This window comes from Anarhichas minor, unplaced genomic scaffold (genome assembly GCF_050575085.1).
Source record: "Anarhichas minor isolate MPS153535 unplaced genomic scaffold, ASM5057508v1 ptg000011l, whole genome shotgun sequence".
Taxonomy (NCBI): domain Eukaryota; kingdom Metazoa; phylum Chordata; class Actinopteri; order Perciformes; family Anarhichadidae; genus Anarhichas; species Anarhichas minor.
This window is the reverse complement of record NW_027466457.1, coordinates 1440086-1467623: the sequence shown is the minus strand read 5'-3', so window position 1 is coordinate 1467623 and position 27538 is coordinate 1440086. Positions and strand designations below refer to the sequence as shown.

Genomic DNA, 27538 nt, shown 5'->3' with positions numbered 1-27538 from the left:
GCAAAGCAATGGATGCATTAAACGCTGGACTTCCACGTGTGTGATTATAAATACAATCTAAAAAAAGACTTCGTATAGAGACACGCTCTCTGCTTCTGTCATAGCCTTTGTTCCCGCTGGATCATTAACCTACATCAGGCTCCATATTAATCAGCTGGTCAATTTATCACCCCGGTTCCCCCCCCCCCACTCGCCGTGTCCTAGTCAATGAGCCAGTGTGCTAGATAAACGCATGCTGTGACAGTCCTCATGGCAGAAGTATTGACCGGTCAGTGTTTGCCTACAATGCAGCATGATTATACAACAGGAGACAAATGGTGATCTGCGCTCTTTGCAATGTTCGACAGCTTCTCATGCATTTATTAAAGCCCACGGCAACGTTAGGACTTTTTCATCAAATCAAATTTGGGCAAAAAAAAAAAAAAAAATAGTCACGTCGTCAACGAGAAGGAAAAGCGCGGCCGATGAAAAAGCTTTTGAGAGCAGGGTCATTGTCTCATCGCTCTACCCGTGGTCCTCGGTTACATCATCAAAGTCTCCTTCCTCTGGCCATGATGTGTCTCTGTGCCACCCACTGTGAGGAGGGTGGGGGTGACGGCAAGAGGGCCACAGAGGGCAAACCCAGCGGGGAGATTAGAGCTCTCTCTCTTTGTGTTGATTCAATATCACGCTTGTGGACCCGCGAGTGGATGCCAAGACATTTGAGTTCAGAGCCAAGTAACGAGCCACGGGCGCTTTAGTGAGGACGTGGCGGGTCGGGGAGAGCCGTGGAGCTTACACGCTCACGCACAAACAGTTGATCTCATTGAGGAACAATGAATAGGAGAATTGTGAGGTCATGTCTATATAACTGAAAAACAAGTTCTGGGACAAAATTCAAGTAACAATCAGGCGGACTGTCAGAAATAACCAAATAGCTGTAAGGGTGTGAACAAAATCTCATGCGAATCAATGTGGCGGACGCAGAACATATTGAGAGGACCGTCTATATGCCAATGAAACAGGTTGAAGCACCTTCCTACATCCAGAAGGTTCAAGACGTGAAAGCAGTCGCTTCAGAACTCTAAGAAGTGCCGATAAGAGACCTGCAGGTGCCAGAACGTCGCCAAGAGAAAAAAGAAAAACAAACCTGCATTTTATTCTACATTCAGAGCAGCCTGCTGTACAAAACCTCTAACCCTTCTGCTCATACTCACTGAGAGTCCACACATCAGTGCACATATCCCTCTGTGCTGCTGCTGCTGCTCTCGGCTTGGCAAGCGCGTAGGAAAAGGGAATTGTGAATTATGAAATTGGATTATGAGGTCGGCAATTCACTGAGCCCCGTATTGTCCGTCAGATGCTCCAGAGAATACTGGGAGCGGAGAATATATGATTTTAGGAAACAGTAATAGGACAGCGACAGTGAATTGACAAGCTGGTAAAATATAGTAAGTGGGTGCTTTATGGAGCGGTAAAGAAAGAGAGATTTTACACAAACAAAGAATAGGTCCTTAGCAACAGTTGCCTAGCAGAGCCTTACAGAAGACCATTAAAAGGAACAACTGAGTGAAGAGCAGGTATGTTTGTTTCAAAAGAAGGGAGTCTAGTTCCTCTATCTCATGCTGTGCTGCCATCGGGCTTTTCTTCACCATTTAAAGAGTCCAGCAGTCTCAGAAACGTATCGCACACCACCACATGCTTTCAAACAGAAACCTGCTTGTGAACATTTGTGAAGAATGCGAGTGTGCCATGTCTGGGTAAATAGTTTTGTGTATATGCACAGCCTGTGCACTGGTTAATTGGTAGTGAGAAGAAGAAGAAGCGAAGCGTAATGAGAGAATTCCGCTCTTCATTTTCGCCGCTCGCGTCACTGATGTTCGTTGTGCCTTTGATGCGTACCTAGACAAAGAGAGAGCGCGTAGACAGGCTTGCAAAAAATTATAGTCATTAAAAAAAAAAAAAAAAACTTCTTTGAAACAACAACACGCGCACACACAGCAGTCTAATTACTTGATTTCTTGAGTGGGCTACAAACACGCCCCGACGTCTTAACTCTCAGACGGCCGTAACAGAACTGTTAATTACCGCATGATTGGGAGGGCTGCGTACATACAGCATCTGCAACGTGCTGCGGGGGTGGATGTGTCCGTCTGACCCTGAAGCCCTCTGACGCCCCAATCAGCCCAACTCTCAATGACGAGAGACTTTTAAAGAGGAGACGCCGCAGGGAATGCAGGGAGAGATGAAGGGGCATGTTCAGAAAACTTGCTGGTGGCACTTTCATTTTTTTCAAACTTTGTAATGTGTTGACCAACATGTCGCCCATTTTTTTTTTTTACTTCTCCAGTACAACAAATACAAAAGCTGCTATTATTGAGGGCTTCTGAATTCTCTTTTTCAAACTGTCTAAATAACAGCTACTGTGGATTCACTGTGCTCCTGCGGGGCCCTGTTTGTTGTTTGAAGGTGTTTTTAACTCTCACAGATAACTGGTTTGGCTATTCAGCGTGACAAGAAAATCATACAGGGGAAAAAAAAAAAATCATCAAAGAGGAGAAGATATCACCAATACCATCGCACAGACAGTTGTCTTTGTGGTCCATAACGCAACGTAACCAGAGCTTTCTATTCAGCCGATCGCTTCTCTTTTTCCCTTTTATCCTCAGGAACAAAGTACTCCTGTGGTTGGTTTCACCAGGATATTAAAGATTGTATAGAAGAGTCTCTGTGGGGAAGGGAGAACACAACGGATAAGTGAAACTTTCACAGGGTTCGGGACAGATCGTCAGACCACTACGGTTTACATCCAGATTATTGCTTCACGTTCTCGAGAGGTGAAATATTACGTCAAGGCCGAGTGCTCGCTGTCACTCCGAAGCCTTTGTTGTCAACTGCGGGGCAACGGTGTGGGACAGGATGAGACTATTCCGGCTTCCCAGAGCTGTTCAGGATTCAGCGAGAGTGGCAGGTTAAATAGGCTGCAGCTCTTATTGTTAATCGGTCACAGGCGGGTCCCTGTCCAGGCCTTAATCGGCTATAAAGCACTTTGAGTGGAAAAGAGACTCACTGTGACACTTAGGCTACTCCTAATTTTGTTAAAGTGTCCTGTCCCTAATGCTGGCCTGCTCTACTCCCTCCTTCATTCTCACTCTCCTGGTACTGCTGGTATGTTTGCTGTCGGTCAACTCCTCAAAAGACACAATACACTACTGCTATACGACACAGAAACCCCCCCCCCCTTCCCTTTCAGGTTGTTGAATGGCATTGTGGGCAATCAGTACCTTAAGTATCATGCGAGGCAGGCTGAAGGAAAAGTCGTCTCCACAAAATGAGGCCTAGAATGGAATTCACAAACTGACCAGTTTCTTTCAAAAGAGAAAAGTTCACGAGTTTAGAAGTTGGACAAAGCGAGCGTTTCATCCCGATGATTGACTCCCTGCTCTGTATTCCAGTTTGGCCGTGTAGCTCCGGGGCTGAGTGACACGTTTCCTCAAAGAGCGAGCAGCAGGCGGCATCTGCCTCTCTGGTCATTCTCTAGTAGTGGGCTCGACAGTGAAATAGATGCAACTCTGAATTTACAAAAGGATAAAACCAATAAGGCTATAGTGAAGCGCAACTTTAATTGACGGAAGAGTTGAATCATAAACTATCTCTCTACCTAGATGCTTTGTGATTTCTCGATGCTGGTGCTTGGCTGTTACAGTGTTTAAAAGAAGACTTTTACTCATACAAACCTTGGCGCTGCCTCTTGGGTAACGGTTTGGATTACAAGTGGGAGATTTGAATCTCAGTGGAGAGAGGGTTGTGTTCAGCTCTGACCTGAATATAGCGCTAAAGTTGCAGGCTCGTCTGGGCCAACAGGATGTGGTTGCGATGCAAGAGTCCCCCAGATGCTCAGTCAAGTTCAAACAATCACACCATGTTCGTGGGATGGCGGACAGGGAGCTGAGTGATGATAGCTGTTTTTAGCTTGACTTTTAAACTAATGTCCACTTCATTCATGTTCTGAAGGGGATGCTACTGCTAAGTGTGGTTGTGAGAGTATCTTCTTTTGTGCGTATACGTGCAATTCTGTGTGTGTGTGTCTGCCTATAGGGATGTGGTGTCAAACTCAGCTGACTTGCATGTAGCTGTGTGAGTCAACCTGCTGACAGGAAAATGTAGTGGTGGGAAGCAGATATAGGCTTCAGGTAGTTTCACTTTCCTATATATAATGGTTTGAGTTCACAGAAACAGAAACACACACACACACACGCACGCACACGCACACGCGCACACACACACACACACGCACACACAATCTATAGGGCACTTCACTTGGTGTCAGCACACTGCATCCAACACATCTTTTCTTGTGGGTTCAGCAGGTTTCAGGTTTTCTGCACTGATGTTCGCACATCCCACTACCTGTGTCTGACAACGTTAACAGTGATATAAAAAGCCCCTCTGTGGCAGCGAAACAATTGTGTTCTCTGTGAAAAGCAATAAAGCTCTGTAGGAAGTGGCTTAACCGGTCCGTAGGTTGTTGTTGTTTTTAAATATGCACAGTCCACATTTAGCTTTAAATGAATCTCCCGTGGCAGCTGGAGTCTGGAGATATTCTCTTGCCTTTATTTTGTCATGTCTCCCCCACGGCTTCTGCACCTATTTTCCTCGCAGCTGGAACTCAGGAGGGCAAATATAAATGCTTCCAGAGTCAGGTTCCCCACAACTTAAGTGGAAGGCATGAAAGCAAATTCAGCCCACATTTGTGTGTGCATGTGCGCGTGAACCCCACAGGTGCGGACTCCCACAACCCCGGAAGGAATAGAATCTAGGCAGCAAAATAGGAATCACTTCGTCGCATATGAATGAGCAAGGAGTGCTTGAATGAGGGGAACGGATGGAACGGAGGGCATGTGTGTGTGTGTGTGTGTGCATCAGCAGGGATGAGATCCAACCCAGGGGGACATAAGTCTGCAGTAGGACACAGGTGCTACATTCTACAGACACATCACACGCAGGCACTACTCTCACTGTAGTACAAACAGCGATAGGTAGTGGTGGTGGTAAAGGGGGCGGGTGAGAGTGACAGCTGCCTGTCTTGGCACACTCAAATGATGGACGGACACCACCTGCAGAAAGGCCAAAGCACACTCCAACTCTTCACAGCCAAGTGGGAAACACACATTGTGGAAAACAGAGAGAGCAGCACAGACGGTGTTGTCGAGCTCACCAAATAACGGCTCAAGAGAGAAACTGTCCGATTGTAATAAACTTAATTCATTGTACAGCACTGTCAAATTACCTTAACTAGTGTTTATCGTGTTGCAGTCACACTATAAAAGCAAGGAATCTCTGTCTGTCCGTAGGTATATGCGACACTTTCAATATTAATAAATTTGTAATAAACAAGCAAACAGCGCTCTGTGCAGCAACTGGGGGCGGGGCATCAGGACTCCGTGGACTACAAGTCGAGTAGGTAGTCTGCAACGGGCCTTTACAGGCCGCGGCTCGTTGAATGCAGTCGACCATTGCTGCTGGATGCTGGATATACTAAGGTTGCAAACTCTTCTTCACTTCCCTGTGGTCAACGAGCAGTTCTAGAGAACGCTGAAAGCAGCACTCCCGCGGGCCAAGCAATCGGACCCCTGCGAACGGCCACGCGCTCCGACAACACTTCAAGCAGCGGCAATACAGGGAGCCAAGCAATCGGCCCGTTCTACATGGCCACACCCCAAACTGGCACTGTGCTAGCAAAGCAATAATTAGAGAAAAGTGGCATATTGCTACAGGATGCACACAGATTAGTTTCGTTTTGCAGTAAGGGAAGAGGACATACATACTGAGGCAGTTCTGGCGCCATGCAAGACCCCAAAATCCCGCACAAACACACATTTTCACATGCGACTGCACAATTGAGGCGCTCATTAACTGAATGGTAGAAATTGTGATACAAAACTCAAAGGACGGTTGAAAGTGGGCGAAATATATATAGCAACAGAGTCAGATTTCAGCCACCCTGTTGGTCCCTGGTGAAACCGGTGTGACCGCACTGATAATCTGATACTCAAGTCTTGGCACGTCATTTGTTGGGTGAGGGTTTTGTGTTGCTGTTACACAAACTTTTAATGTCACAATCACAGGATCTCATACTAGTTTACATGAACAGAGACCGGCTCTAGACTACCGGGCTACGTTCCGCTGTAGGATGATCGGTCATGACGAGACTAAGTCAGCATGGCAGTTGTAATGTGTGCAGATCGCTCTGTACAGGCTCCTTTCTAGAGCGTTTTACTCCTTGAAATGTATGATTGTCCCATCAATATATACAGCACTGTACGCCAACTCTCCAATCTAAGAAGGGTTGATTTTAGGATGATACTACTGACAAGTGTTTACTGAAGGTACGGTATGCAGTGAGTGTTCGTGAATGCACTTAACAGATCTACCTAGTGCAGATTTTGGTGTCAGGGTTAGATGGCACAGAACGACGCTAAAAGGTTTGGAAACATATTCCTGTCACAAGACATTCCTCTCTTACCTCATTAATGAGAGAAAGTGAGCCATTATCTTCCTCCCATCATCCAATCCCAATTATGAAATGTTGTCACAAAAATGACCCTTTTTTTCTGCTCATTGCATTCGATCATAATGCATCACGCTCCCTTCACACAGCACCACATATACCGCTAAATAACATTTTCCTTTTCCTTCCTTTCTCATAGAAGTAAAGTAATCAATCTGTCGAATACAAGTACACATAACACAATGCACCTTTCTATAGAGGCTGTCTGAACAGTATGAGCGAATCTAAACAAAAAAAAAGCAAAGGCACTTGAAAGTGGCATTGACGGTCCATACTGTCCAGGTAAACATTTCCATTTCAAGTTCCATTCTCTTACCTCTGCTGAGTGAGGCCTTCACCTGCACAGTGAATACCGTATTTTCCGCACTATAAAGCGCACCGGATTATAAGGCGCACCTTCAATGAATGGCCTATTTTAGAACTGTTTTTATATATAGGGCGCACCGGATTATAAGGCGCATAGAATAGAATAGCGTCGTAAGCGTGTCTCTTGAAAGGTGCCATTTTGGGGTCTTTATACACACACAAGTGGTGTTGGACTAGGAGTAAGCACAGTACCGGTGTTTACCGCGGTGCGGCTTTGTAGTTTACCAGTCGTACTGAAACATTTTGACAGAGCGCCGTGTACAACCAGTATGGATCAACCAATTAACCAATTGATCCATATATAAGGCGCTCCGGATTACAAGGCGCACTGTCGTTTTTTGAGAAAATTAAAGGCTTTTAAGTGCGCCTTATAGTGCGGAAAATACGGTAAGTCTCAATCTGATCGTGGTAATAAACAGAATCCACGTCGGCCTGTGACGACTCCATTTGTACCGGCAGAACTCAGGCTTAACAGGAAGGACCTTTTTGTTGATCGGATGATTCTCCTATTCAGAGAACCAGCGAGCATTGAGGGCACTCAAAGGAAAACAAATGACTCCTCTATGATTGTGTGTGAAATGACTCTCTCTCACTCTCTCACTCACACACACACACACACACACACACACACACACACACACACACACACACACACACACACACACACACACACACACACACACACACACACACACACACACACACACACACACACACACACACACACACACACACACACACACACACACACACACACACACACACACACACACACACACACACACACACACACACACACCTTCTTCTTTTAACAAAGAAAAAAAGCCTGATGACTGCATTTGTGAGTTCGTATAACAATGAACATTAACTTGGCAAGCAGAATTAACAGTTGATGTCATGGCTGATTAATTTGGCACTTTAACTCATGAAAAATAAGAGAGTTACACGGGCGTGCTTTGTCGTCTCAGTGATTAGGCTTGATTCCATCTAATTGAAAACAACAGAGAGGCTTTGAGATAGCAACAGTGGAGACCCGTTATCGCAAATGTAGCTGCAAAAGTTAATTTCCAAAGAGGAGTGACAGCTTATGCGGAATGCTGCAGTCCACAGTGTGATCCGAGGGAGGCCAAAGTAGTTAGCTACGCTTTGTTGGCAGCTACACAAATATATTATGAAAGGGAAAAAATATGAAAAGACAAGCACACAAAATCACAGTATGCTGGGTTTAACATATTTTCGGTTCAATATGTAACTCCCTATATGTGCAAAGGAGCTGACGTTAGAGGAGGAGGCTCCAGGACTCTTTACTCCAACGGGACACATGGCTGTTAATGGATATGTTGGTTGTTGTGAGCATGGAGACGGTGGACATTTGCACGTAGGATGGTCTCCTTATGTACAGTATCTAAATATAAAACTGTTGTTGACACGTTATTCATCTACTATTTCCTGTTGTGTGTCATCTACAGCAGTAGTGCACAAAGCACTTGGCGTGCCTGACCGATGGGGGGGGGGGGGGGGGGGGGGAGAACTAACGTTTTGACGGATTCTTTTTTTTATGGCAGAAGAGTAAACAAACCATGCTTTTACAATGGTGTTCATTTCGACAAATAGTCTGTAGGTGTTATCGACGTGCGGGTCGGCCCAACCCCAGGATGACAAAGCAGCATTCTGAGTAAGTTATTAATAAGTTACAAATCCATTGCACGCAATAGTCCACCTTCCCTTCCTGTCTCTCTGTCTCGCACGCACACGCTCTCAGTCCTTCTCTCTGTCCCACTCCTGACAGTTGTGCTACTATAATGCATTAAGCTGGCGGTTTGTTGGTCGGGTTGCTTCAGAGCAAGACAACTTGCTCAGCTGCTGGAAATCAAAAGGAATAATATGACAAAGCCTATCTGGCTTTGAGATTAGGAGAGTCCAGTGAATGTGCATTTTAAGTCTGAAATGTGTGTTTATTGTCCTCTTAATGCCCTATGATGTGTTTTTTATTCAGCCATTTGTACTGTGTGTTAATGTACATTTGATGCATGCAGCACTTAATTGTTGGAATGTGTATTTCCATTTTTGAAGAAAAGAAACCAAGGAACACGCCCTTTATTGCACAGAGCCGACTGCATTACTTTTCATGCACGACACAATAAAACTTGGACTTTTGGTCAGTATGAGCAGCATGCCAACTCATCCCTCAAACAATAATACACTCGGGATCCATATCTCCAGCTTGGTTTCTTGCTATGTACAGTATATGCATGCACAAGTATATGTACACAGTCTGGCCAAAGAATAATACCCCGATAGATTTAACTGCAATCATTTAGTAAATGCCCTCTAGACAAAAGCCAGACTTGATATGGCGTATGACTTTCTCCACTTGCACCATTAAAAGAATATGGTGAAGACATGGGAAATATCTGGCACTGTACAGCCAAACAATACCCAAACAACTGACATTAATTTCTTGTACTGCATTTAAAGTGGGTTTAGCAAGTGGATATATAACCACAGGGTGATGTAGCCAATTAGATGGCTTTGCTGATTGGACGAATTAGTTCACGTGACTCTTCCTTGGGGGACATATTGTAAACAATGCAACATGAGTTACAGCTAGCGGTGCGGCGGATGAGGAGCTTGTGCCAAAAAAAAAGAAATTAACGTCAGTTGTTTGGGTATTGTTTGGCTGTACAGTGCCAGATATTTCCCATGTCTTCACCATATTCTTTTAATGGTGCAAGTGGAGAAAGTCATACGCCATATCAAGTCTGGCTTTTGTCTAGAGGGCATTTACTAAATGATTGCAGTTAAATCTATCGGGGTATTATTCTTTGGCCAGACTGTGTACATATATTTGTGCATGCATATACTGTACATAGCAAGAAACCAAGCTGGAGATATGGATCCCGAGTGTATTATTGTTTGAGGGATGAGTTGGCATGCTGCTCATACTGACCAAAAGTCCAAGTTTTATTGTGTCGTGCATGAAAAGTAATGCAGTCGGCTCTGTGCAATAAAGGGCGTGTTCCTTGGTTTCTTTTCTTCAAAAATGGAAATACACATTCCAACAATTAAGTGCTGCATGCATCAAATGTACATTAACACACAGTACAAATGGCTGAATAAAAAACACATCATAGGGCATTAAGAGGACAATAAACACACATTTCAGACTTAAAATGCACATTCACTGGACTCTCCTAATCTCAAAGCCAGATAGGCTTTGTCATATTATTCCTTTTGATTTCCAGCAGCTGAGCAAGTTGTCTTGCTCCGAAGCAACCCGACCCACAAACCGCCAGCTTAATGCATTATAGTAGCACAACTGTCAGGAGTGGGACAGAGAGAAGGACTGAGAGCTTGCCGAAGAAAATGCCGAAGAAAATAAATGGGCTGGAATATGTAAAATGCATTTGCTATCATCTTTTCCCCGTCAGCCACTCGTTTTGTTTACTTGAACACAGTCTGTGACTGAACGTTCCGTGACAGCTTGCTTCATAACCCTCGTTTTGACGGCAACGTTTCCTCATAGAAATTGCCACAAATAAAAACTAAATTCTTAAAAATTAAAAGGTTGTCAATAAAAGAAGCAAACAAAAAAAAAATAAAAAAAAGCTTTGAAAAATAATCTTGCAACACAAAACTCAATAACCACTGTCACTGATCTAAAAACATCAAGCTGCATCCGTTTGATTGACAATATAAGAGGTAAACAACAACCCGAGTACGATACGGTGAATACGAAAAGAGGGTATTTAATTACAGTGAATTATAGAGAAGTTCAATTAATTGAAGAGATGTTAAAATTCAGTGCACACAGGCAGGGCTGCTCTCAGAGCAAGTATGCACAGTTGTACAAACACAAACACAGCTCCAGAGTAAACTGGAAACTTTCCTCTTTCGTCTCTTGAATATCTTTCCTCATGACTGGCCACAATAGGGAGGAAAAAAAAAAAAAAAAGGGAACAGTGTGTTTGACAGCGCTCAGAGAGCTATGTGGCGCTCGTTCACAAAGCAGCTCACATGGTAAATCAAGCCGGAGAACAGGCCTTTGAGATGTGGAAGAAAAAAAAAGGAATGACAAAGTGCAGGCCTTGTCCTCTCTCTCGTTCTCTTGCTCTCCTCCTCACCCGCCTCCTCCGACACTCCTACGCTTCCTGCCGAAAAATAAGATGAAGACGGAGACAGTCGGATGGAAAAGACAACTTGGATGTAGGTGACATGGAACGAGAGGAGATAGAATGTAAGATGGGATATTTTTCTTTTTTTTTTAAAGCTGCAATTATACAATATCAAAGAAAAGAAGTCAAGGAGGGAATATATATCATTCAGTTCAACTGAGCAGGTGGCTGCCAGCAGGGGAGACCCGTCAGACCTGCTGCGCCTTATCACCACCACTATCACGTACTTTTTATCCTTTCGTACATGTAGCCAGATATAAAGTGCAGGATATAGTTTTATCTGAATGGCAGCCAGACGTAGTTAGTGGAAACCCTCAAAGTGAAGAAAACATTCTCACTCACAGCTCAACTTCACCCGAAAGCAAGCTTTCATATACGGAGACGAGTTCCGGTCCCACCTCCAGATCTGGGCCGACAAATGTGTAAATATTCATAAGTGAGCGTTGAAAAGTCAGAACGTGCACGATGGTGATTTAAAACAAGGGTGAAAGGGAATGCTCACTGGGACGGGCATGCGGAGGTCGATTAACTCTTTTATATCAAGCGTATCCATTTTTAGGACTTTTCAACGGAGCTACAAAGGAATTCCACAAAGCTGATTGCAATGCAACCAACGTCCCCGTCTCCTCTGTCGCCGAGGTTTACCTGTCCCCGTCCTCTGATCCTTCTCCCTCTCCGTCTTCACAGCCTCGGGGAGGGGTGACCTTTTCCATTAACCACCGCTACAGAAAGCTCATTCTGAGCAGCAGGGAGCGGCACAGACACTCTTTGATGATTGATTGAAATCCTGCAAGGTCTGGATCACATTACAGTAAGGCAACACCAGAGCTGATACAGCCCGGCACTGCATACAAACCCCATGAAAGAAAATCCTTCCGCAGAGGTGGGGAGCAAAGAGCGGAACCGAGAGCACCAGCGAAGGGAACTGACAAATCCCATCATGACAAGGATCATGATCGTCTGCAGTCGATACTCCCACCTGACATCTGTGGCACTCCCTTTATTCTTTCTCCCCTCTCTGACGGTTTACCATTTCTTAAAACTCGCACGCTTTCCGATTCACACTCCCCCTCCTCTGTGTCTCCCAGCAGTGTCCTAGTAAATTGTCCAAATTGTCTGTGTTTTTTTTTTAATCTCTCTACTGGGGGATATTGATCTTAATTAATTCTTCAGGGCGTTGTTTAACAGTGCGAGTGCTGCGTTATTTCACACCCCTGCTGGATAAGTTGGATACACCTGAATAGCTTTCCAGCGTGAACCTCGTCTGATGTGTACACATCCAACACCGTGAAGGGCCACATCCTCTCCTGGTGCGTCCTGCTGCACGTCCCACCTGTTGCGTGAGAAGGGTGTCCTTCTTCTGCCCCCTTCTCCCCGAAACGCTCGCCCCCTCATTCGCAGCGAGCGTGCCAGCGGGCAGACAGTGCCATCATTCAGCCGCTTCCTCTTCTGCTCGGCTAAACACTGGGACTAAAGTGCAGACGGCAGCGAGATCGGCGAGGTGCGCACCCACAGATGCGTGCAAAAACACACACGGGGGGGGGGGGGGGGGGGGACAAAAACAAGCTACATCACACAAACATTTCGCTTTATTTTACACTAAATCTCTCCGTTTCACCCACTAACTCCCTCTCACACACACACCGGCAAATCTCCTGCGGCAAAGCCGTGGCAGGGGGCCAGAACTCTCATCTGCATGGGGCAGAGCTGGTACCTTGATGGGGGCTTGTTAGGCAGGCCAACACAAATTTCATTAACCTCAAGGTTAACACACTTGTGTTTTTTTTCCAGCGCTTTTTGCTCACCTTCCAACCTCGCCTCCCTTCATCTCTCAGTCTTACATCCGCATTTGTTAATCTTACATGCACACGGGGTTCGTGAAATGCACGGTGGGTACGTGAATGTAACACATCCCGAAAGTGAATTATTTTAGATGAATAATTCTTAAATAATAAATAAATTAAAATAAATACTTTCTGGCTGCACTGTGCATTCGCAAGAAAATCGAAGAAATGCTAGATCGCTAAAGGGAGGACTAAAGTGTTACTGAGCGAGAGATTACATGCACAAATATGACAGCACAGACATCTGTACATGAGAAGAGTGTGAGGTATTATCGCCTGCTCTTTGTTACTTTGTTAGCCCCTCCGTTGCCTCCGCCTCCACCACACCTACAGTATGTAGGCACACCGAGGATGCGGCGCGAGTGGTTATGGGAGCTTCATTCCTCCTGGCTGTGGAATTACCCAGAGGGAGCGATTTACTGGGTTGGTCAGATGAGCAGATTCATGGTTGAGAATTTGACAGTCGTCGCCCCCCCCCATCCCAGCTCCACAGACACAAGCTCACAAGGGACTGACTGGCGCACGGGTGTGCTTTTATGACAAGGCCCTTTACAGGAAATCCCACATCAAAGACGCAGTTCAAACGGCATTACCGGTTTATATATGAAGCGGTTTCTCTTTATCGGTATTGTTATATCCAATCATGGAGAAATATGCACAGATTATACTGCAAGATTCCACTTTTCAGTTTTAAAGGTTTCAGTATCAGAAATATTTCTGTTAAGCCAGCCAAGCAGTATGGCTCTAAAGAATATAAATCACCACATTAGTAGAGCTACAATTTAAAAAGCCCCCCCGCCCCATTTTCATCTGATTAACAGAGCTGTTCCACAGTGATATAAGGGCCCAGCATTCCTAAATAGAAGTAATCTTTGAAAGCCGCACCACCCAGCTGGGTTCAGACGTGTGTCCCCAGTACAGCATGCCCAAACCACTCTGTTGATGCAGGCTTGCAGACTGCAACCACGCTGGGCTCGGTGTAAAAGCTGCTAAATTCGACTGTCAGAAACACACCTAAGATATACAACATGACCGCCTGGGAAATTGCTTTTCGCTAAGCAAGTAAAGCAGTTTGTTTATGTGTTTTTTTCCCCTCCCTCCCTCCATTAACAACTGTTCTGTCTCATCGCAGGGGCAAGTGGGCACCGAGCAGCTGCATTATTCACAAACACGAAAAAGGTAATTGATGATATTCATTGTTGCATGAATAAATGATAGCATGAAAAGGTGCTGTGTGCGTGTTAAAGCGCTTACACACACACACCAAGTTGGCGGAGTTGCTCTGGCCGAGGTGAAGCTGGCCGACCGTGAGAACCGCAAGAGCTAAAATTAGGGAAAGTGACATCGGAGGGCACGGTTACCATGACAGCGAGCCAGCCTGAGGGTGTTGCCGTTGAGATACAACAAGACAAATCCAACTTGATACTGGACTGCAAGTACATCCAAGTGTGTGTGTGTGTGTGTGTGTGTGTGTCTTTGAGTCAGTTCTACCTTCCTCTCAAGAGATATTAGTACAACACAGTGATGCTGCATCCACGAGTTGAGTGCTTTATTTTTAGTCTCTCTGTGGATATGCAGCGCGTTCCTGCTTCCTCAGAACCTGTGAATCCATCGGCCTTGATAAAATAAGCTTGAGACATCCCACCAGCCCAGCACGCTCCTCTCCCATATGTTGTCTCCATGGGCAACCAAGCAGCCAATCTGTCGAGGCCCCCCCGCCCCCCCGAGACGTCCCCTTCCGACTTCCTCCTTATCCCTCCAGAGAGGTGATGATATGAAGTGTATGCGTGTTTTATGTGCCATTTTACAAATACATAGGCAAAATATGTGTGCGTTTGTGTGGGACTGATTAAGTGTATGCATATGCGTGTTTGCCTCCACATGTGTAATCATAGTTAAATCAATAGAGGCCTGTATGCAGCAGCCAGCCTCCTCCTCCTCCTCCTCCTCCTCCTCCTCCTCCTCCTTGGACCTGTTGATGCTGGAAAACAGGCGAGCTGTTGTACAACTGGGTGGCCGCATAAATGTGGCACTCATCTAATATGCACCGCGGCACTGGCTGCCAACACACTTCCTCATTGAAATTCTGATTAAATAAGGCTAGTCTGGCCAGTGTGCAATCTGAAAACTATTTAATTATACCTTTCTGGCTCTACCCATCATCAAAGTAACAACAGCTACCTTGGCTTTTAAGAAAAGATAAATGAATGTCCCGAGAAACGCCCACACATTCACAAAGGTCCCCTTCGGTACTGCTCATTGTGCTGGTATTTTATTTATTTGACTGGCCTATTCTTAATAAACAAGAGCTGCATTATGTAAATGCTACGTTCACAATGCAAATCAAGATTGTTCTGTTCGTACGTCCCCTAGCCTAAGGGGTTCCTCTTCAAGCAGAGGTATTTCACAGTGCTGGAAACCTTTAACTTCTGGAGTTTTTAAAAAGTGAAGTTTCTCACTTCTCGAGCCACCGTTCATGTGTGCCATTATCTCTCACATATCGGATCCTTCTCTCCCTCTACTTTCTATAAAATCCCCCCCAAAAAAAGGGTGAGCGCACCGCCTATCACCATTCTATCACCGGTCTATCCCACAGCTCCATCCTGCACTGAATAATTTAGTGTCAGAAAAAGATGGTTCATTTCAATATGTCTGCGGCTGGCTTGGCGCTTTGAATGACGACAATTTGGCATCAAAATGACCTGATGACACCTCTGCCCAATTCATTTCATTTTGCCTACCAACCGCAGTGTGATATTAATGACCACGTATGACTTCTGAGTAATGAGGTGTCCGTCAACCTATTCAAATAAGTATGTAGATCATAGAGTTTCCATTATATAATCTAGGTAACACACCGGTTGGGTGAGGAATGTCATAGCTTAATTCGACCCAAGCAAAACCCTTTAAACCTCGGATGTAAATGCCACTAGCCAGGTAAACAAAACACACTCCTACTTACAGCTTGGTCAGGGAAGCCAACATCCGCCCGAGAATGCTTTCCTTTCACCCAGAGTCTTGCCAGCCGGTCCACAGAGTTCAAACAGACACTTTCCATGACTTGATTCCCACGTGTACGTCTCTACCATGACACACACGAGGAGGCTCATGCACATTAGTGCCAATCGCAAAGAGCAGCTGCAGCCGGTGGATCTAAAGCACCAAAAAAAAAGGTAGCGGTGCCCCGATAAGAGAAGACAAAGCAAATGTTTTGCAAAAGTAGAAAATGTATTCCACGCGTTTGTTCGGTCTTCAGGACACACACACACACACAGTCTTTCTGTGAGATAGGTTGAATGTATTACAAAAGCGTGTTTGTTTGACTCTGCGTGGGTACCATTAAAAAGGCCTCTTCTCAAAGTCTCTGGCCCTCCGCTCCGTCGTTATGTCGACCCGCTCAACCGGCACACGAGCACACCGAGGTGAGAAGACCGACGTTCGAAACGCTTGACAGACTCATCTGCTCCGCTGTAAACCGTCTCCGACACGCTTCTCAAATCATTATTCACAATTAGGTATAGCCGCAGCCTCAACGGGGCACTTTATGCCAAGATGTTTATATTTCTCAAAGGGTCTGATGGTCACATGCCAATAAGACATTAACCAGTGGATGGAGTACCAGCAGCAATCTGTCCGAGACGTGTGCTTGGAGACGATTTGGCTGAGATAAATCCAATTTCCTCCAAAATAGGGACAAGCGGAGTACAAATTTGACAAATTATCATTTCATATTGGAAAGGCTAGAATTAAAATGATTTCTACCTGCACCACCTCAGTGTTAAGAATCAATGAAGATTTACTTTTGGTGTGGAGAGAATACTGCCAGCCTGATATGAATATTTACACACTTCACGGAGCCCCATTTTCAGTAATGGCTACATCTCACTTAGAAAGCCTTGGTGCGAGAGGTGACATGTTATTCATAAGAGGTTAAGTGAGTTGACCTGCTCAGATGCCTGCTAAATGGAAGACAGTCAATTAGACACACAGACCAGCAAAGTACAGCATAACAGCTTCCTTCCTTTGACAGACGGCCGCAGCAGAGGAGCCACAAAGGCAGACTTATCAGTGGAACCTTTCAAATGAGGAGCACAGTCATACCGAAAATATCAGCGCGCAACAGGCTCAGCGATTGGAAGGCATCGTCATGCTTTTGAGCAGCTTCTAAGAAAATCAGCAGCAAAAGGTGCAGCAACAGCAAAATGACAAAGGCTAAAGAGTGCACGGTGCAATAAATCTGCTTGTATAGGAAGACTGAGAGATTCATTCTATTCATTATGTTGATTTTAGCGCCTGAATGCGTGTGATGCAATGTTATGAGCACTTGCACGATATGGTGCAATGCAACATAGTATAGCCCATTAATAAATATGGCCTGTATGAGGCTTATAACGTACATTTTTTGTTTACTTTTCTTGCCATATAAATCCAGGGGGAATTAATATACACCTCATAAATATTGGTTTGAATTTTTTGCCTAAATCCAACAGAAATGCACAACTCGCTGAGCTGCAGTTACCAAATGCAACAAGCCAGAGTGGCAGCCTTCAGTGATTCAAGAATCCCATCATCATCATCATCATTATCATTATCAGAAAACAAAATCTAGTCTGAGATCAGAGACAATAAAATGATCCCTGTGTGTCAGAGCATCTTGTGTGTGTGTGTGTGTGTGTGTGTGTGTGTGTGTGTGCGCGCACTCTTCAAGGCCATCATAATCATTGGGTGTCACTTTACACAAGACAGCTGCAGGAGATAAGAGTACACCACCACCCCGTGATGAACCTGTAGTAGGCGATGGCGCGTTACTTCGCCCGGCACCTTCTTTAAGTATTTCTTTCATTCATGGCTGTTATTCCTGTACAATACTCTGCATCATGCACTGTTGCAGCCAGCCCGCTCACGCTGTGCACAGCGTGGCTGAGCGCGATCAAGCTCCGGTAATAACAGGTATCACAGCAGCAGGTGGAGAGCTGCCTTCCCAACCCGGTATTTTTCCAAGTCTGACTGGCACGCCTGTGACCTCAGAGGCCACCTTTATGAAGAGCCCTTTGATTATTAATGTTGAAGGCGGGGGTCTGGCTTTCGACCTGGCCTGACACCGCGGTGCTCTTTACTTAGCCCGGAGAAGGAAACCATTGTCAATAGATGACACACGCTGCCTCTCTTTTTTTTTTTCAAACTCCTTCTAATCACACTGAGGGAGAACAATCACGATGTGAAAGTCAGCAGTTGTTTCAGGGACACTTTGTCATAGATCTATGCACACAACAATGTTGATAAAAGGAACTTCATGTGTCTGTAGCGGTTGTACTGACCTCATCATAACTTTTGGTATCCGACACTATGATATTTTCCTTCGATCTGAATTTATGGTGGCCTCATTGTGCCATGTAGCATATATTATGTCACCTTAACATTCTTATAATATTCATGCAGGAGCTCACTGCACTGAGTGGAGACTTCATAGTGGTGGTACACTAGTTTATGGCATTACCTCCTGGGGCATCATCACAGTATTCATAGGCGCTGTTAAATGTCCTTTTAAATGTCTTTAGAGGCCGATAGTTCACATCCATCAGGGTACAAAGCCAAAGAGTCCCGTTTGCAAAGCCTGCGTGAGCTGAATAGACAACGGTTCTCTCAGCAAAGCCTACCTTTCCCGTAGTTGAAGTGGAGTTTGATGGTCTTGCCCTGGTTGATGTGCAGGTAGGTGAACCACACGGCGGAGGTGAGCAGCACCAGCAGCAGCAGAAGCTTGAACTGCTTCCGGATCTTCTTCACGGGGAAGCGCAGCATCCTGGCTCACACATCCTCCGGTAGCCGCCCGGTAGATAGTCAAAACGGATCCGGGGGGGGGGGGGGGCGGGGAAAGTGGTTTAACCGGGCGCTGCTGTGTTTTGGTTTCTCTGTTACCTCCTCCCAGGTCACAGCGGCGGTATCGCAGGAAGCCTGCGAGTAAACAGTTGCGCGTTAACTACAGCCTCAAAGCGCGTCTCATTCCCCCGGATCCACGGGGTGACAGCTGCGCCAAACTCTCCGTATCCTCAGATCTGGGTCCAAACACCTCTGTGGCAGTCATTGCTTATGAATGCAACCCGCCACCCCCCACCACCCCCTAACCCTATGAATAGCGTGGCTTGTAAACAGGCGTCCCTAGCTGGAGTTCTACAGGCGGCCGAGGGCAGCAGGGAAAAGGCTCGCAGATCAAAAGCCGCTAAATTCAGTTAAGAGTGTGACCGCCGGCAACAAAATAGCAGTCCGGCGATAATCTACACAAATCCGCTGTAGCGCAAGCCTTTACCGACACCGCGACGCTGATTATTTTATCGGCTACTCAAGGATCATCCCCGGCCACGGGTTTAGCGCAAAGTACCAAAGAGCAAGAAGAGTAATTTAGTTTCCATGTGGAGAAGGCGATCGGAGTGCAACACTTCCCTACAGAAAGCCAGCTTTCCTGCAGAACAGCCGGACGCCTCTGCTCTTTTCCAAATGACTACAAATTCAATTAAAAAGGGCCTTCTGTGAAATGTGGCACGGGCTAATGCCGGCGAAACCTCTGGCAAAATGGCCAGCGTGAAGGTAACCCGGTCACGGGGAAGAAAGGTTAAGGTGGCAATCAACCAAAATGTCACAGCCCGCTGCGCTCCATCTATTGTTAAACACAGCTGAAACTGAGACTCCGGCTTCCGATCCAGGGCAGCGGATTCAGATGGAGCGCGTTTTTTATTTAAGTCCCAGGAGAGGAGGGGCGATCAGCTGTCATCCCCATACTCGGGCTGGTTTGAAGCGCCGCGAGGAGTAAATACTAAACCGACGTAGATTAAAAACCGCAAATGCTCCATGGCAGCGTAGCAACAGAGAGGTGTGAAAGAAGAAAAGAAAAACAACTCAGACGTGAACGTCCGATTCACGGTCCAGGGAGCGGACGTCCATGTGCTCCGGTTGGTCCGCGATCTCGCGGCAGGTGCGTTTCACCCAATTCTCCCAAAAAGTGCATGCGTTGTCCGAGTCCGCCGTGCGTGCGAGACAGCGAATAACCTCATCCGGATTTAACTAATGAGCAGGGATATGTGGCGCTAGCGGCGGTGCACTGCCTTGTGTTGTTATTCTTTCGTGGGCTTTTTTCCCTTTAAAACGCCGCAATAGCATCGTCCGACCCGCTTGTCGCCGCGCGCAGGGAGGAAAACCAGCTGAGCTCCAGGAAGCGGGTCGTTGAGAAACCAGCACCAAGCGGTGATGTAACCAGGAAAGAACATGGTTTTGTTTTGCCACAATGAAACGCGTGAACGGTGTTCTCCTTTCGCTGCACGGCTCAGTACGCCCATCAATTGAGCATCTTGACGGTGCGGAGCAACCTAACCTGGGCGGACGGAGAATGGCGAGTCCGGCATCCAATTACAGCCCTGCAAAGGGCTCAGAGGAGGCGGGACGACGGCGTGTGGCCTCACCGTTACTTGGCACTAGTGGCATCCATCATCCAATGGATGAACGCGAAGCCCGAAACTTGTTAAGCTTTTCCCATTGTGCCCTTTCTCCCACCGCTGGATTCAAGGCCCCGTGCTACTTTGATCAACAATCATTAATCGTGTTTCACCTAATGGAGACACAACTCAAGACAATAAGCTACTGCCATTTGGATCATTGATCGAAATACCGTCTGTGCACAGAAAACACTCGTTTTGTGTCAGTGTTGAGCTCGCACATCTAAACAGTTAATTCTTACAAGTAAATGGCTTCCAGGAATAATCGTTCCTCATAGCAGCTCTCTCTACATCACACACAATATTTGATATTTTTATTTGTCCGCCATAAACTGAAAAAACCGGACTGGTTATCCAGTCTTCTCAAGCTCACTTGAGGTAAAGGTAATAAAGTCCGTATAATTTAGGGAAAAATTCAACTCCAGTCTGATACTCAAAGTGAAGGTGACACCATTATTCTGTCTGTTTCTCAATACAATTTGACTGAAATATCATTCCTGAAATTGACTTTGCAGTTCATTGCACAGCTAGTTACATCGTGTGTGTGCGTGTGTGTGTGTGTGTGGTGACACCCTGCAGACGCAGTCAGGACACGCGCTTGACTGCCACCCTCTGGTCAAAGATAAAAGAGCAATGACTTCATTCGGCTACATTAATTAATAAAGAGTCTTCAGTCTTCACTTTATCATTGAAGCAAAGTTGGTTCTGTTTCAGTCTTATGAGATACAAATAACAAGTTTCGAGTTTATTTGCCTTTATATTCAAATCATCCACAAAACTACCATTTAGTCATATTCATTTTGTCTGTTAGTCATATTCAAACGTCTGATAAAGGGCTTGTATTTAAAAACCTTGGGGGGGGGGGATTTAACTGAATTCAGATATTTAACACCTCTGCTCCGTTGGGCGGGGCTCCACAATCCACTTGGATAATAGTTGTTTCACAAATACCAATAAAATTATTTGTAGTTTGTAATGTGCTCACATGGAGCGAGTGAAAAATCTAAGTATACTCAAATAAAGTACACAAAAAAACATATGCATGCATAGTATTATTTTTTTTAAACTGCTGTTGATGTATACTACTCTCCCACAATACAATGCACAAGAGAAATGAAAAAGCTGCTCACACTGCTGGAAAATACTAAACTAATTATGGAGGGCGGTGACACGATTACATTTTGAAAAACCTTTTAATTTCCCTTTGTTAAGTTTAATTGGGATTAATGTCTGGCAGTGTAAGCATTATGTCATTTTCTGTCAGTATAACATGGTGTTAGTATGTTGATTTCTTGTTCACGAATGGAAAAAAAACATACTGGAGAGACAAGTATATAGAACACACTGTTTACAGTCAGTATGTGGTTGGGATGCTGAGAAAAATAAAGCTATAAATTGTCACGGTGACATTAAATTTAGCAAGAGATTGAGAAAGAAGATGTCAGTCAAGCACAGCCTGTATACACCCACACAGCCCTGAGTGAGAAGATGTCTCATCTGCCAGATTGAGATAAAATACCTGTGAGCCATGTGTGCATGTGGGAGCTTCAATATAAAATGCAGGAAAAGAAGAAAACAAAACCATGTAATGTATCATTCCCTATTGGATGACATGCATCAAACATGTGGTTTATCCCCAGTTTAATACAAGGCCAATCATCCAGCTGTAGCTCTGATAAGCTATTGATGCCATTATGAATCTAGATAAAGGAAATAAGGCACAAAACCTGGCCTGTAAGAATATGACCTCAATTTAGTTTGTCCCAGCTGTGCCTCCTGAAATCAGCCGGACCACAAACCGTAATCCTCTGTCTCCGTGGATTAATAATGTAATCTTCAGAGCAAACACTGAGTGTAAATTAAAAGCTTAGGTATTCATCTGGGTCTTATTGAAAACGAGTACCTCGCCAATCGCCTCAGCCAAGCATCGTTTAGGCTGAAACAAAAACTTCAAAGGCGTTCACCTTGCCAGGGCTGTTGCAGGCACAACTGAAGGTATTTCATCACACACCTGATTTGAAAGTCATCCAAAGTGGGTAATAAAACAGTTCCATGTACCGTCTTCTCTTTCCTTCTCTCTCTCTTGGCGGCAGGACATCATCATGGGCATTTTTTAGGTCCTGATTCTATTCTTCTTTACGTTTGATCCGACTTGTTGTTGTCAGGCTGAAGACAAAAACAAGTCTATTTTCTACTCAGTCAGTGTACCTGATATTCTTTCAGTCTGCTCCTTTGTTATTTCTGTTTCATCCAAGGGCAGGCAAGCATCCAATGCACAGCAAGGGACCTGCGCGCGTTTAACTCGCATTAAAGCTTGACAGAAAGCTTCACACACTGCATATGGATCCATTTATTGGAGTGAGTAGCACGGGGAGAGAGAAACTGTCTCAGAGAAAGGTTTTATATGATCTCAAACACTTACATTCAGGTGCACCTGCCTTTTTCAGTTTAAAAAAATGAACTCGTGCTATTTTCTCTCTCTGCCTCCTCTCTCTCTCTCTCGTTCGTGCCTGCAGAAACATTTGGCACCTGCTAGGCACCACCCTCTAGGGATGTCCACGCTTGGATGAATCCAGGAGGAGGTGGTGTGCAGTGGAAGGATATGGACAGAGAGGGTGTTCAAGGTGGGGACTGACAGAGCTATAGGGGGGCTGCTCTCCTCCGCGGGGTGTTGCAGAGACCGAGCCCGCGGGGAGGAGTGAATGCCCAGCTGGCTGTGACAGGCGTCAAAAGTGTGGCACTCGCTAGGGACTCAGTATGCAAAGAGCATCATCTCACAGTGTGATGTTTGCATTTTGAACAGAGGAGATGTGATGCAGACGAGCGAGATGGGAGACGCTGGCCTCAAATTGAGGCTGACCGCTCTTCAATAAGCAAATCATCTGATCCAACACTTGCAGCTTGTTAAAATGCATCTCCTGTTACTAATCCAACACCCACTTGTCCGTCTTTATCCACCGCTGCCCCGATGTCTGTCTGTCCCTCAGCCTTCCTCTCCTTCCGTCTCTCACAAGCATCCCTCCTCCAGCCTTCCTCTTTCCCGGGCAGCACAGCAAGCAGCTCACAGGCTTTGACGAGAGGTCCGAGCTAAAATGTCACAGGGATTAAGGGGTTTTGCCTCCCGCATCCCGCCGGATCAGTTCTGCCTGCCCTCTGTGGCCGGAGCCTCCTCCTTCCCAAAACAGGTGTGGAGTGGCATTTTCTTTCTGCTCCGCGGTGCCCTATCGGATTTCCTTCTGGGGAAATATCATTTGTCCATGTTTAGAGATGAGTAGGAAACGGGCCATTGGGAGAGGTAAAGTGAAGGGATTAGGAGGAATGAGGTGATCCGGTGAGAGGAGATGATACTTGAGGGGGGAGAGAAGAAATGGGAAAATGTGTTTTTTTAATTTTGGTTTAATGGGAATATTCAACAAATGCAAACACAAAGTAATGGTTTCATAAGTGATAGTTTCCGAAGTTAAAAGTTGGAGAAGTTGACTTTAATCATTTCTACATTCAGCCCTCGCCCAGCATCACACACACACACACACACACACACACACACACACACACACACACACACACACACACACATACACACACGCACACATACCAATGACAGACACATGCACTCTTCTGCAGCTGTTTCCTCCAAATACGGTTCGACAGATCTGAAAATGAGATCTCTCTCCAGAGATGTGCAGTTCAGACGACGCGTTTAACATCACATAGATGCAGCTGCTGCCATATTAAACAGCATTCTGCGGTGTTTCCTCTGACTGGGTCAGCCAAAACCTTCGAGCATCAATCCAACAAACTCCCGCTAGTCCACCCCTAAGCTTTGCCCCGCAGACCTGCAGCCATTGGAATTCTTCATTTCTCGAAGATCTTGTCAGCGGCGTTGTTGTGCATTGCCATAGTGAATTACAAACTAAGCTTCCCATCTGAATAGGTGAAGTGTTAACAGTAAACAACACGGCAACATTAAAAATAGCTCTGCTGCCAGTGTTAGATTGGCTGCAATCATGTCAAGATGTGGCTTGTGGAGTTATAACTGTCAAAAGGACGTGCGTAGCATCAAAAGACATCACACATATGCTTTTTGTTGGCAATCGTAAGGCCTTTTTCCTCAAAGCACAGATTGTCTTGATCATGAAGCTGCAGAAGAAGCTCAAAGAACTGAGACTAGTGACTATTGTAGAGTTAGAAACCGTCTTTCATCAGGAGTGAATATCCATGCTTGGACTCTTTCTCAGATTGAGCGCTGACAGAAAGGAAAAAAAAAATACATATATATATATATATATATATATATATATATAACCAACTCATTCATTATGTTTTGTGCTGTGAGTATGAATGTGCTAAGAGAGAAATCTAGGTCATTTCTTCATCATTAGTATGCCAGCCAGGTGTAGTGCAAAGAGGATTAGAGGGAAGTAATGCTGATGGGACTCTCAATGTCTATCTGCTCTCTCTCTCTCTCTCTCTCTCTCTAACCAAACCATCACACTTAAGTGCTATACCTGCTGTCACATCAAAGAGCATATCCATGACAAGTAACCCAGACTTATAATAAAACATCCATGAATTACCCTCCTCCAATGATGAGCCCATCAAACAAGGAATATTTCCTAAATTTCGATTTTCGACATAATGTGAGATCATAAAAGCCGGGTCCAGAACATTTAGACAACAGGTAGTGTAAATGGGTGCTTGAAGTGTCTCCCCTGTGACTGCTCCTCCCAAAGACCAGAGTAGTAGTATACAATTCATCTAATGTGCAAGCATGTGAGCAGCAGTCATCATCTAAATGTGGAGAAGCTGGAGTAGTTTCCGATGAAGTTGATTGAGAGGAAGAATTCAACATTTGGGGTGGAGCTACAGAAAGCCCAATATACTATGCTTTTATTTGTTTAGTATTATTCGGGACGAGGGACGAGGAACAACAGGACCGATTGTTCACCAGCTGTCACTCTTAATAACATTGCGATTGTAATACCATTATGCTTTGACTGCAGTTATTAATCACACTTAGTGGAATTTATTATTACAATTTGCGTGCTTCTCTTTCTGCCTCCTCTTTAAGCTAGATGGACGATGTCCTGTTGTTCCTCGTCTCCGCTGTGTTCAGTTACCGTCTTTGGTACACCGCTTACGATGACTGAGCATGACTCGGCTGAGTGTTTTGTTGTTGCTCTGCTATTGATATCCACTCATTCCATTTACCATCCCGACATCCAGACATGGAGCTAGTTCATCAGACATGTTGTGTTTGTTCAACTTTTGTTTTTTGTTCACCGATTTCTTTATTTCCCTCTCCAACTGAATTGGTCCCACCTCTCAAATATAACATGGAAAGTTGCTGTGAATGTATGAAGAAGTGCAGTACAAGCCCATGATGACAGCATAAATAGATCACTATCTTTTGAATCTCTGATGAACTGGTTCCAAGGAATAATTGCCATCCCTGAGAAATGATAGCTTGTTTCTGCTACAGCGATGGATCCACAGAGTGGAAACTCCTCCTTCCCCAAAAAGACACTCCAGCAGTGAAACATGACACGGCTCACTCGCCCCCTCCTGCTATCCTACCTCTACTCCTCCCTCATCTCATCACAATTCACAACCTGTGAGGGTTGACCCATTTGTTAGTGCCTTCATAGCGAAAATCCAACTTTCTTTGCCAGGTCGTCTGCTTCAGTTGGGCCCCGACTGACAAAAGAAAGTGAAACAATCACAATCAACACTCTATTCAACCCATTTTTCCATTTGAGGGCATAGTGAACAACATTTCCTACCTTCCATATTTGAAAGAAATAGGTTTGGGCTTCTCTCTGTCTATGTGATGAAGAAGAGGTGTGAAGATCCTCCATGCTTCCCTTAGTTCATCACTGCAAAGACAAACAAGTCAGCATGCGGTGGAGGACATTACATCATAGCTGTATGTAAGGTTTTAACAACAGTTTCCCTTCTTGCTGAGGCAGAGAAAAGATGCACTATGCACGTCTAGTGCGAAGAACTAGTAGGTTTACTGACAGGTTTAGTTTAGAAGTAGTAACATGAGACAACACTAGTGAAAAACAAAGACACACCTGCGTACAAAGTGCATCTGACTCCCACAGAAGACGTCCAGGATGAGACGCTCGTAAGCGTCTGGAAGCTTCACACCCTGGAAACAAGACACACATTTTAAATCGTTTCTTTCTTAATTAAAAAACATTCGGCTAAGAAATTAGAGACGCGATACAGATAGCTACTTTCTTTGTAATCGCTATATAAATCACTTGCTCTATGCATAAACAAATCAACTTGAACATGCCTTGCATCTACTCTTGTAGGTGAGGTCCAGCTCAGTTTCCTCAGGGCTGAAGTAGACACCAGGCTTCTTGCTCATCATCTTGGCGTAGACGGCCTCGTTGGGCTGCGCACGCACCACGAGCGCATTCCTGCGACACTGATTTCCAAAAATGTCCCCTGGGACATCTGTGAATTGCAGCCGCACCTCAGAACCACAAACCTGGGGCACAGACGAAATCTGCGAGCAAGTAAAGGCTTTGCTGTAACAAGTAAGTTTGGTTGGCTGTGTGTGTGTTTTGGTTTTTCTGAAATAACAGAGCCAAGGGGAGAGTAGAGAAAATAAATCTTTTTGCAATTTGCCATGCTGTATGCTGTGTGTGTGTGTGTGTGTGAGAGAGAGAGAGAGAGAGAGAGAGAGAGAGAGAGTGATCATGAACACTGAACAAAGAGGCGGGGGATGTAGGAAGGAAAAAGAGATGTTCTTGTGTTCCACTTAGAGTGAGACAGCAACCTGTTCAGCACTTTGTAGCTTCCAGTCACTTGCTACTCTTTTAGACTGTAGATTTACACCATCAAAGAGTTTGCTGTGGCCGCATAAAAAGAACTTCCTTCGGTAGGTATCAAAGCTTACTGAGCTAATTAGCACACTCACCCCAACATGTAGTGTATTTGCTGCAGGAAGCTAAATTCCCTTTTCCCATTCAGAGACTAATCTCGTGATTAATTGTTCCTTTGGCTTGTGGAGTCACATTTACATGCTAAAACCGGGCTCTTGCTCAAAGAAAATGCAATTCTATATTTTGATACTGGCTCACACATATAGACATGATCCCTGAG

At 45.1% G+C, this 27538-nt stretch overlaps 1 protein-coding gene and 1 pseudogene across 1 annotated transcript in view; both read right to left on the bottom strand.

Moving 5' to 3' along the window:
* b4galnt4a (beta-1,4-N-acetyl-galactosaminyl transferase 4a) overlaps positions 1–18734 on the bottom strand; it is a 120701-nt gene extending 101967 nt beyond the window's left edge. Inside the window, exon 1 of the mRNA XM_076088836.1 lies at positions 18593–18734. Within this exon, the coding sequence (XP_075944951.1) occupies positions 18593–18734 (142 nt within the window). The remainder of the gene's footprint in view (positions 1–18592) is intronic.
* Positions 18735–25780: 7046 nt separating this feature from the next.
* LOC142947867 (glucose-6-phosphate 1-dehydrogenase-like) lies at positions 25781–27528 on the bottom strand (annotated as a pseudogene).
* Between the last annotated feature and the right edge of the window lie 10 nt (positions 27529–27538).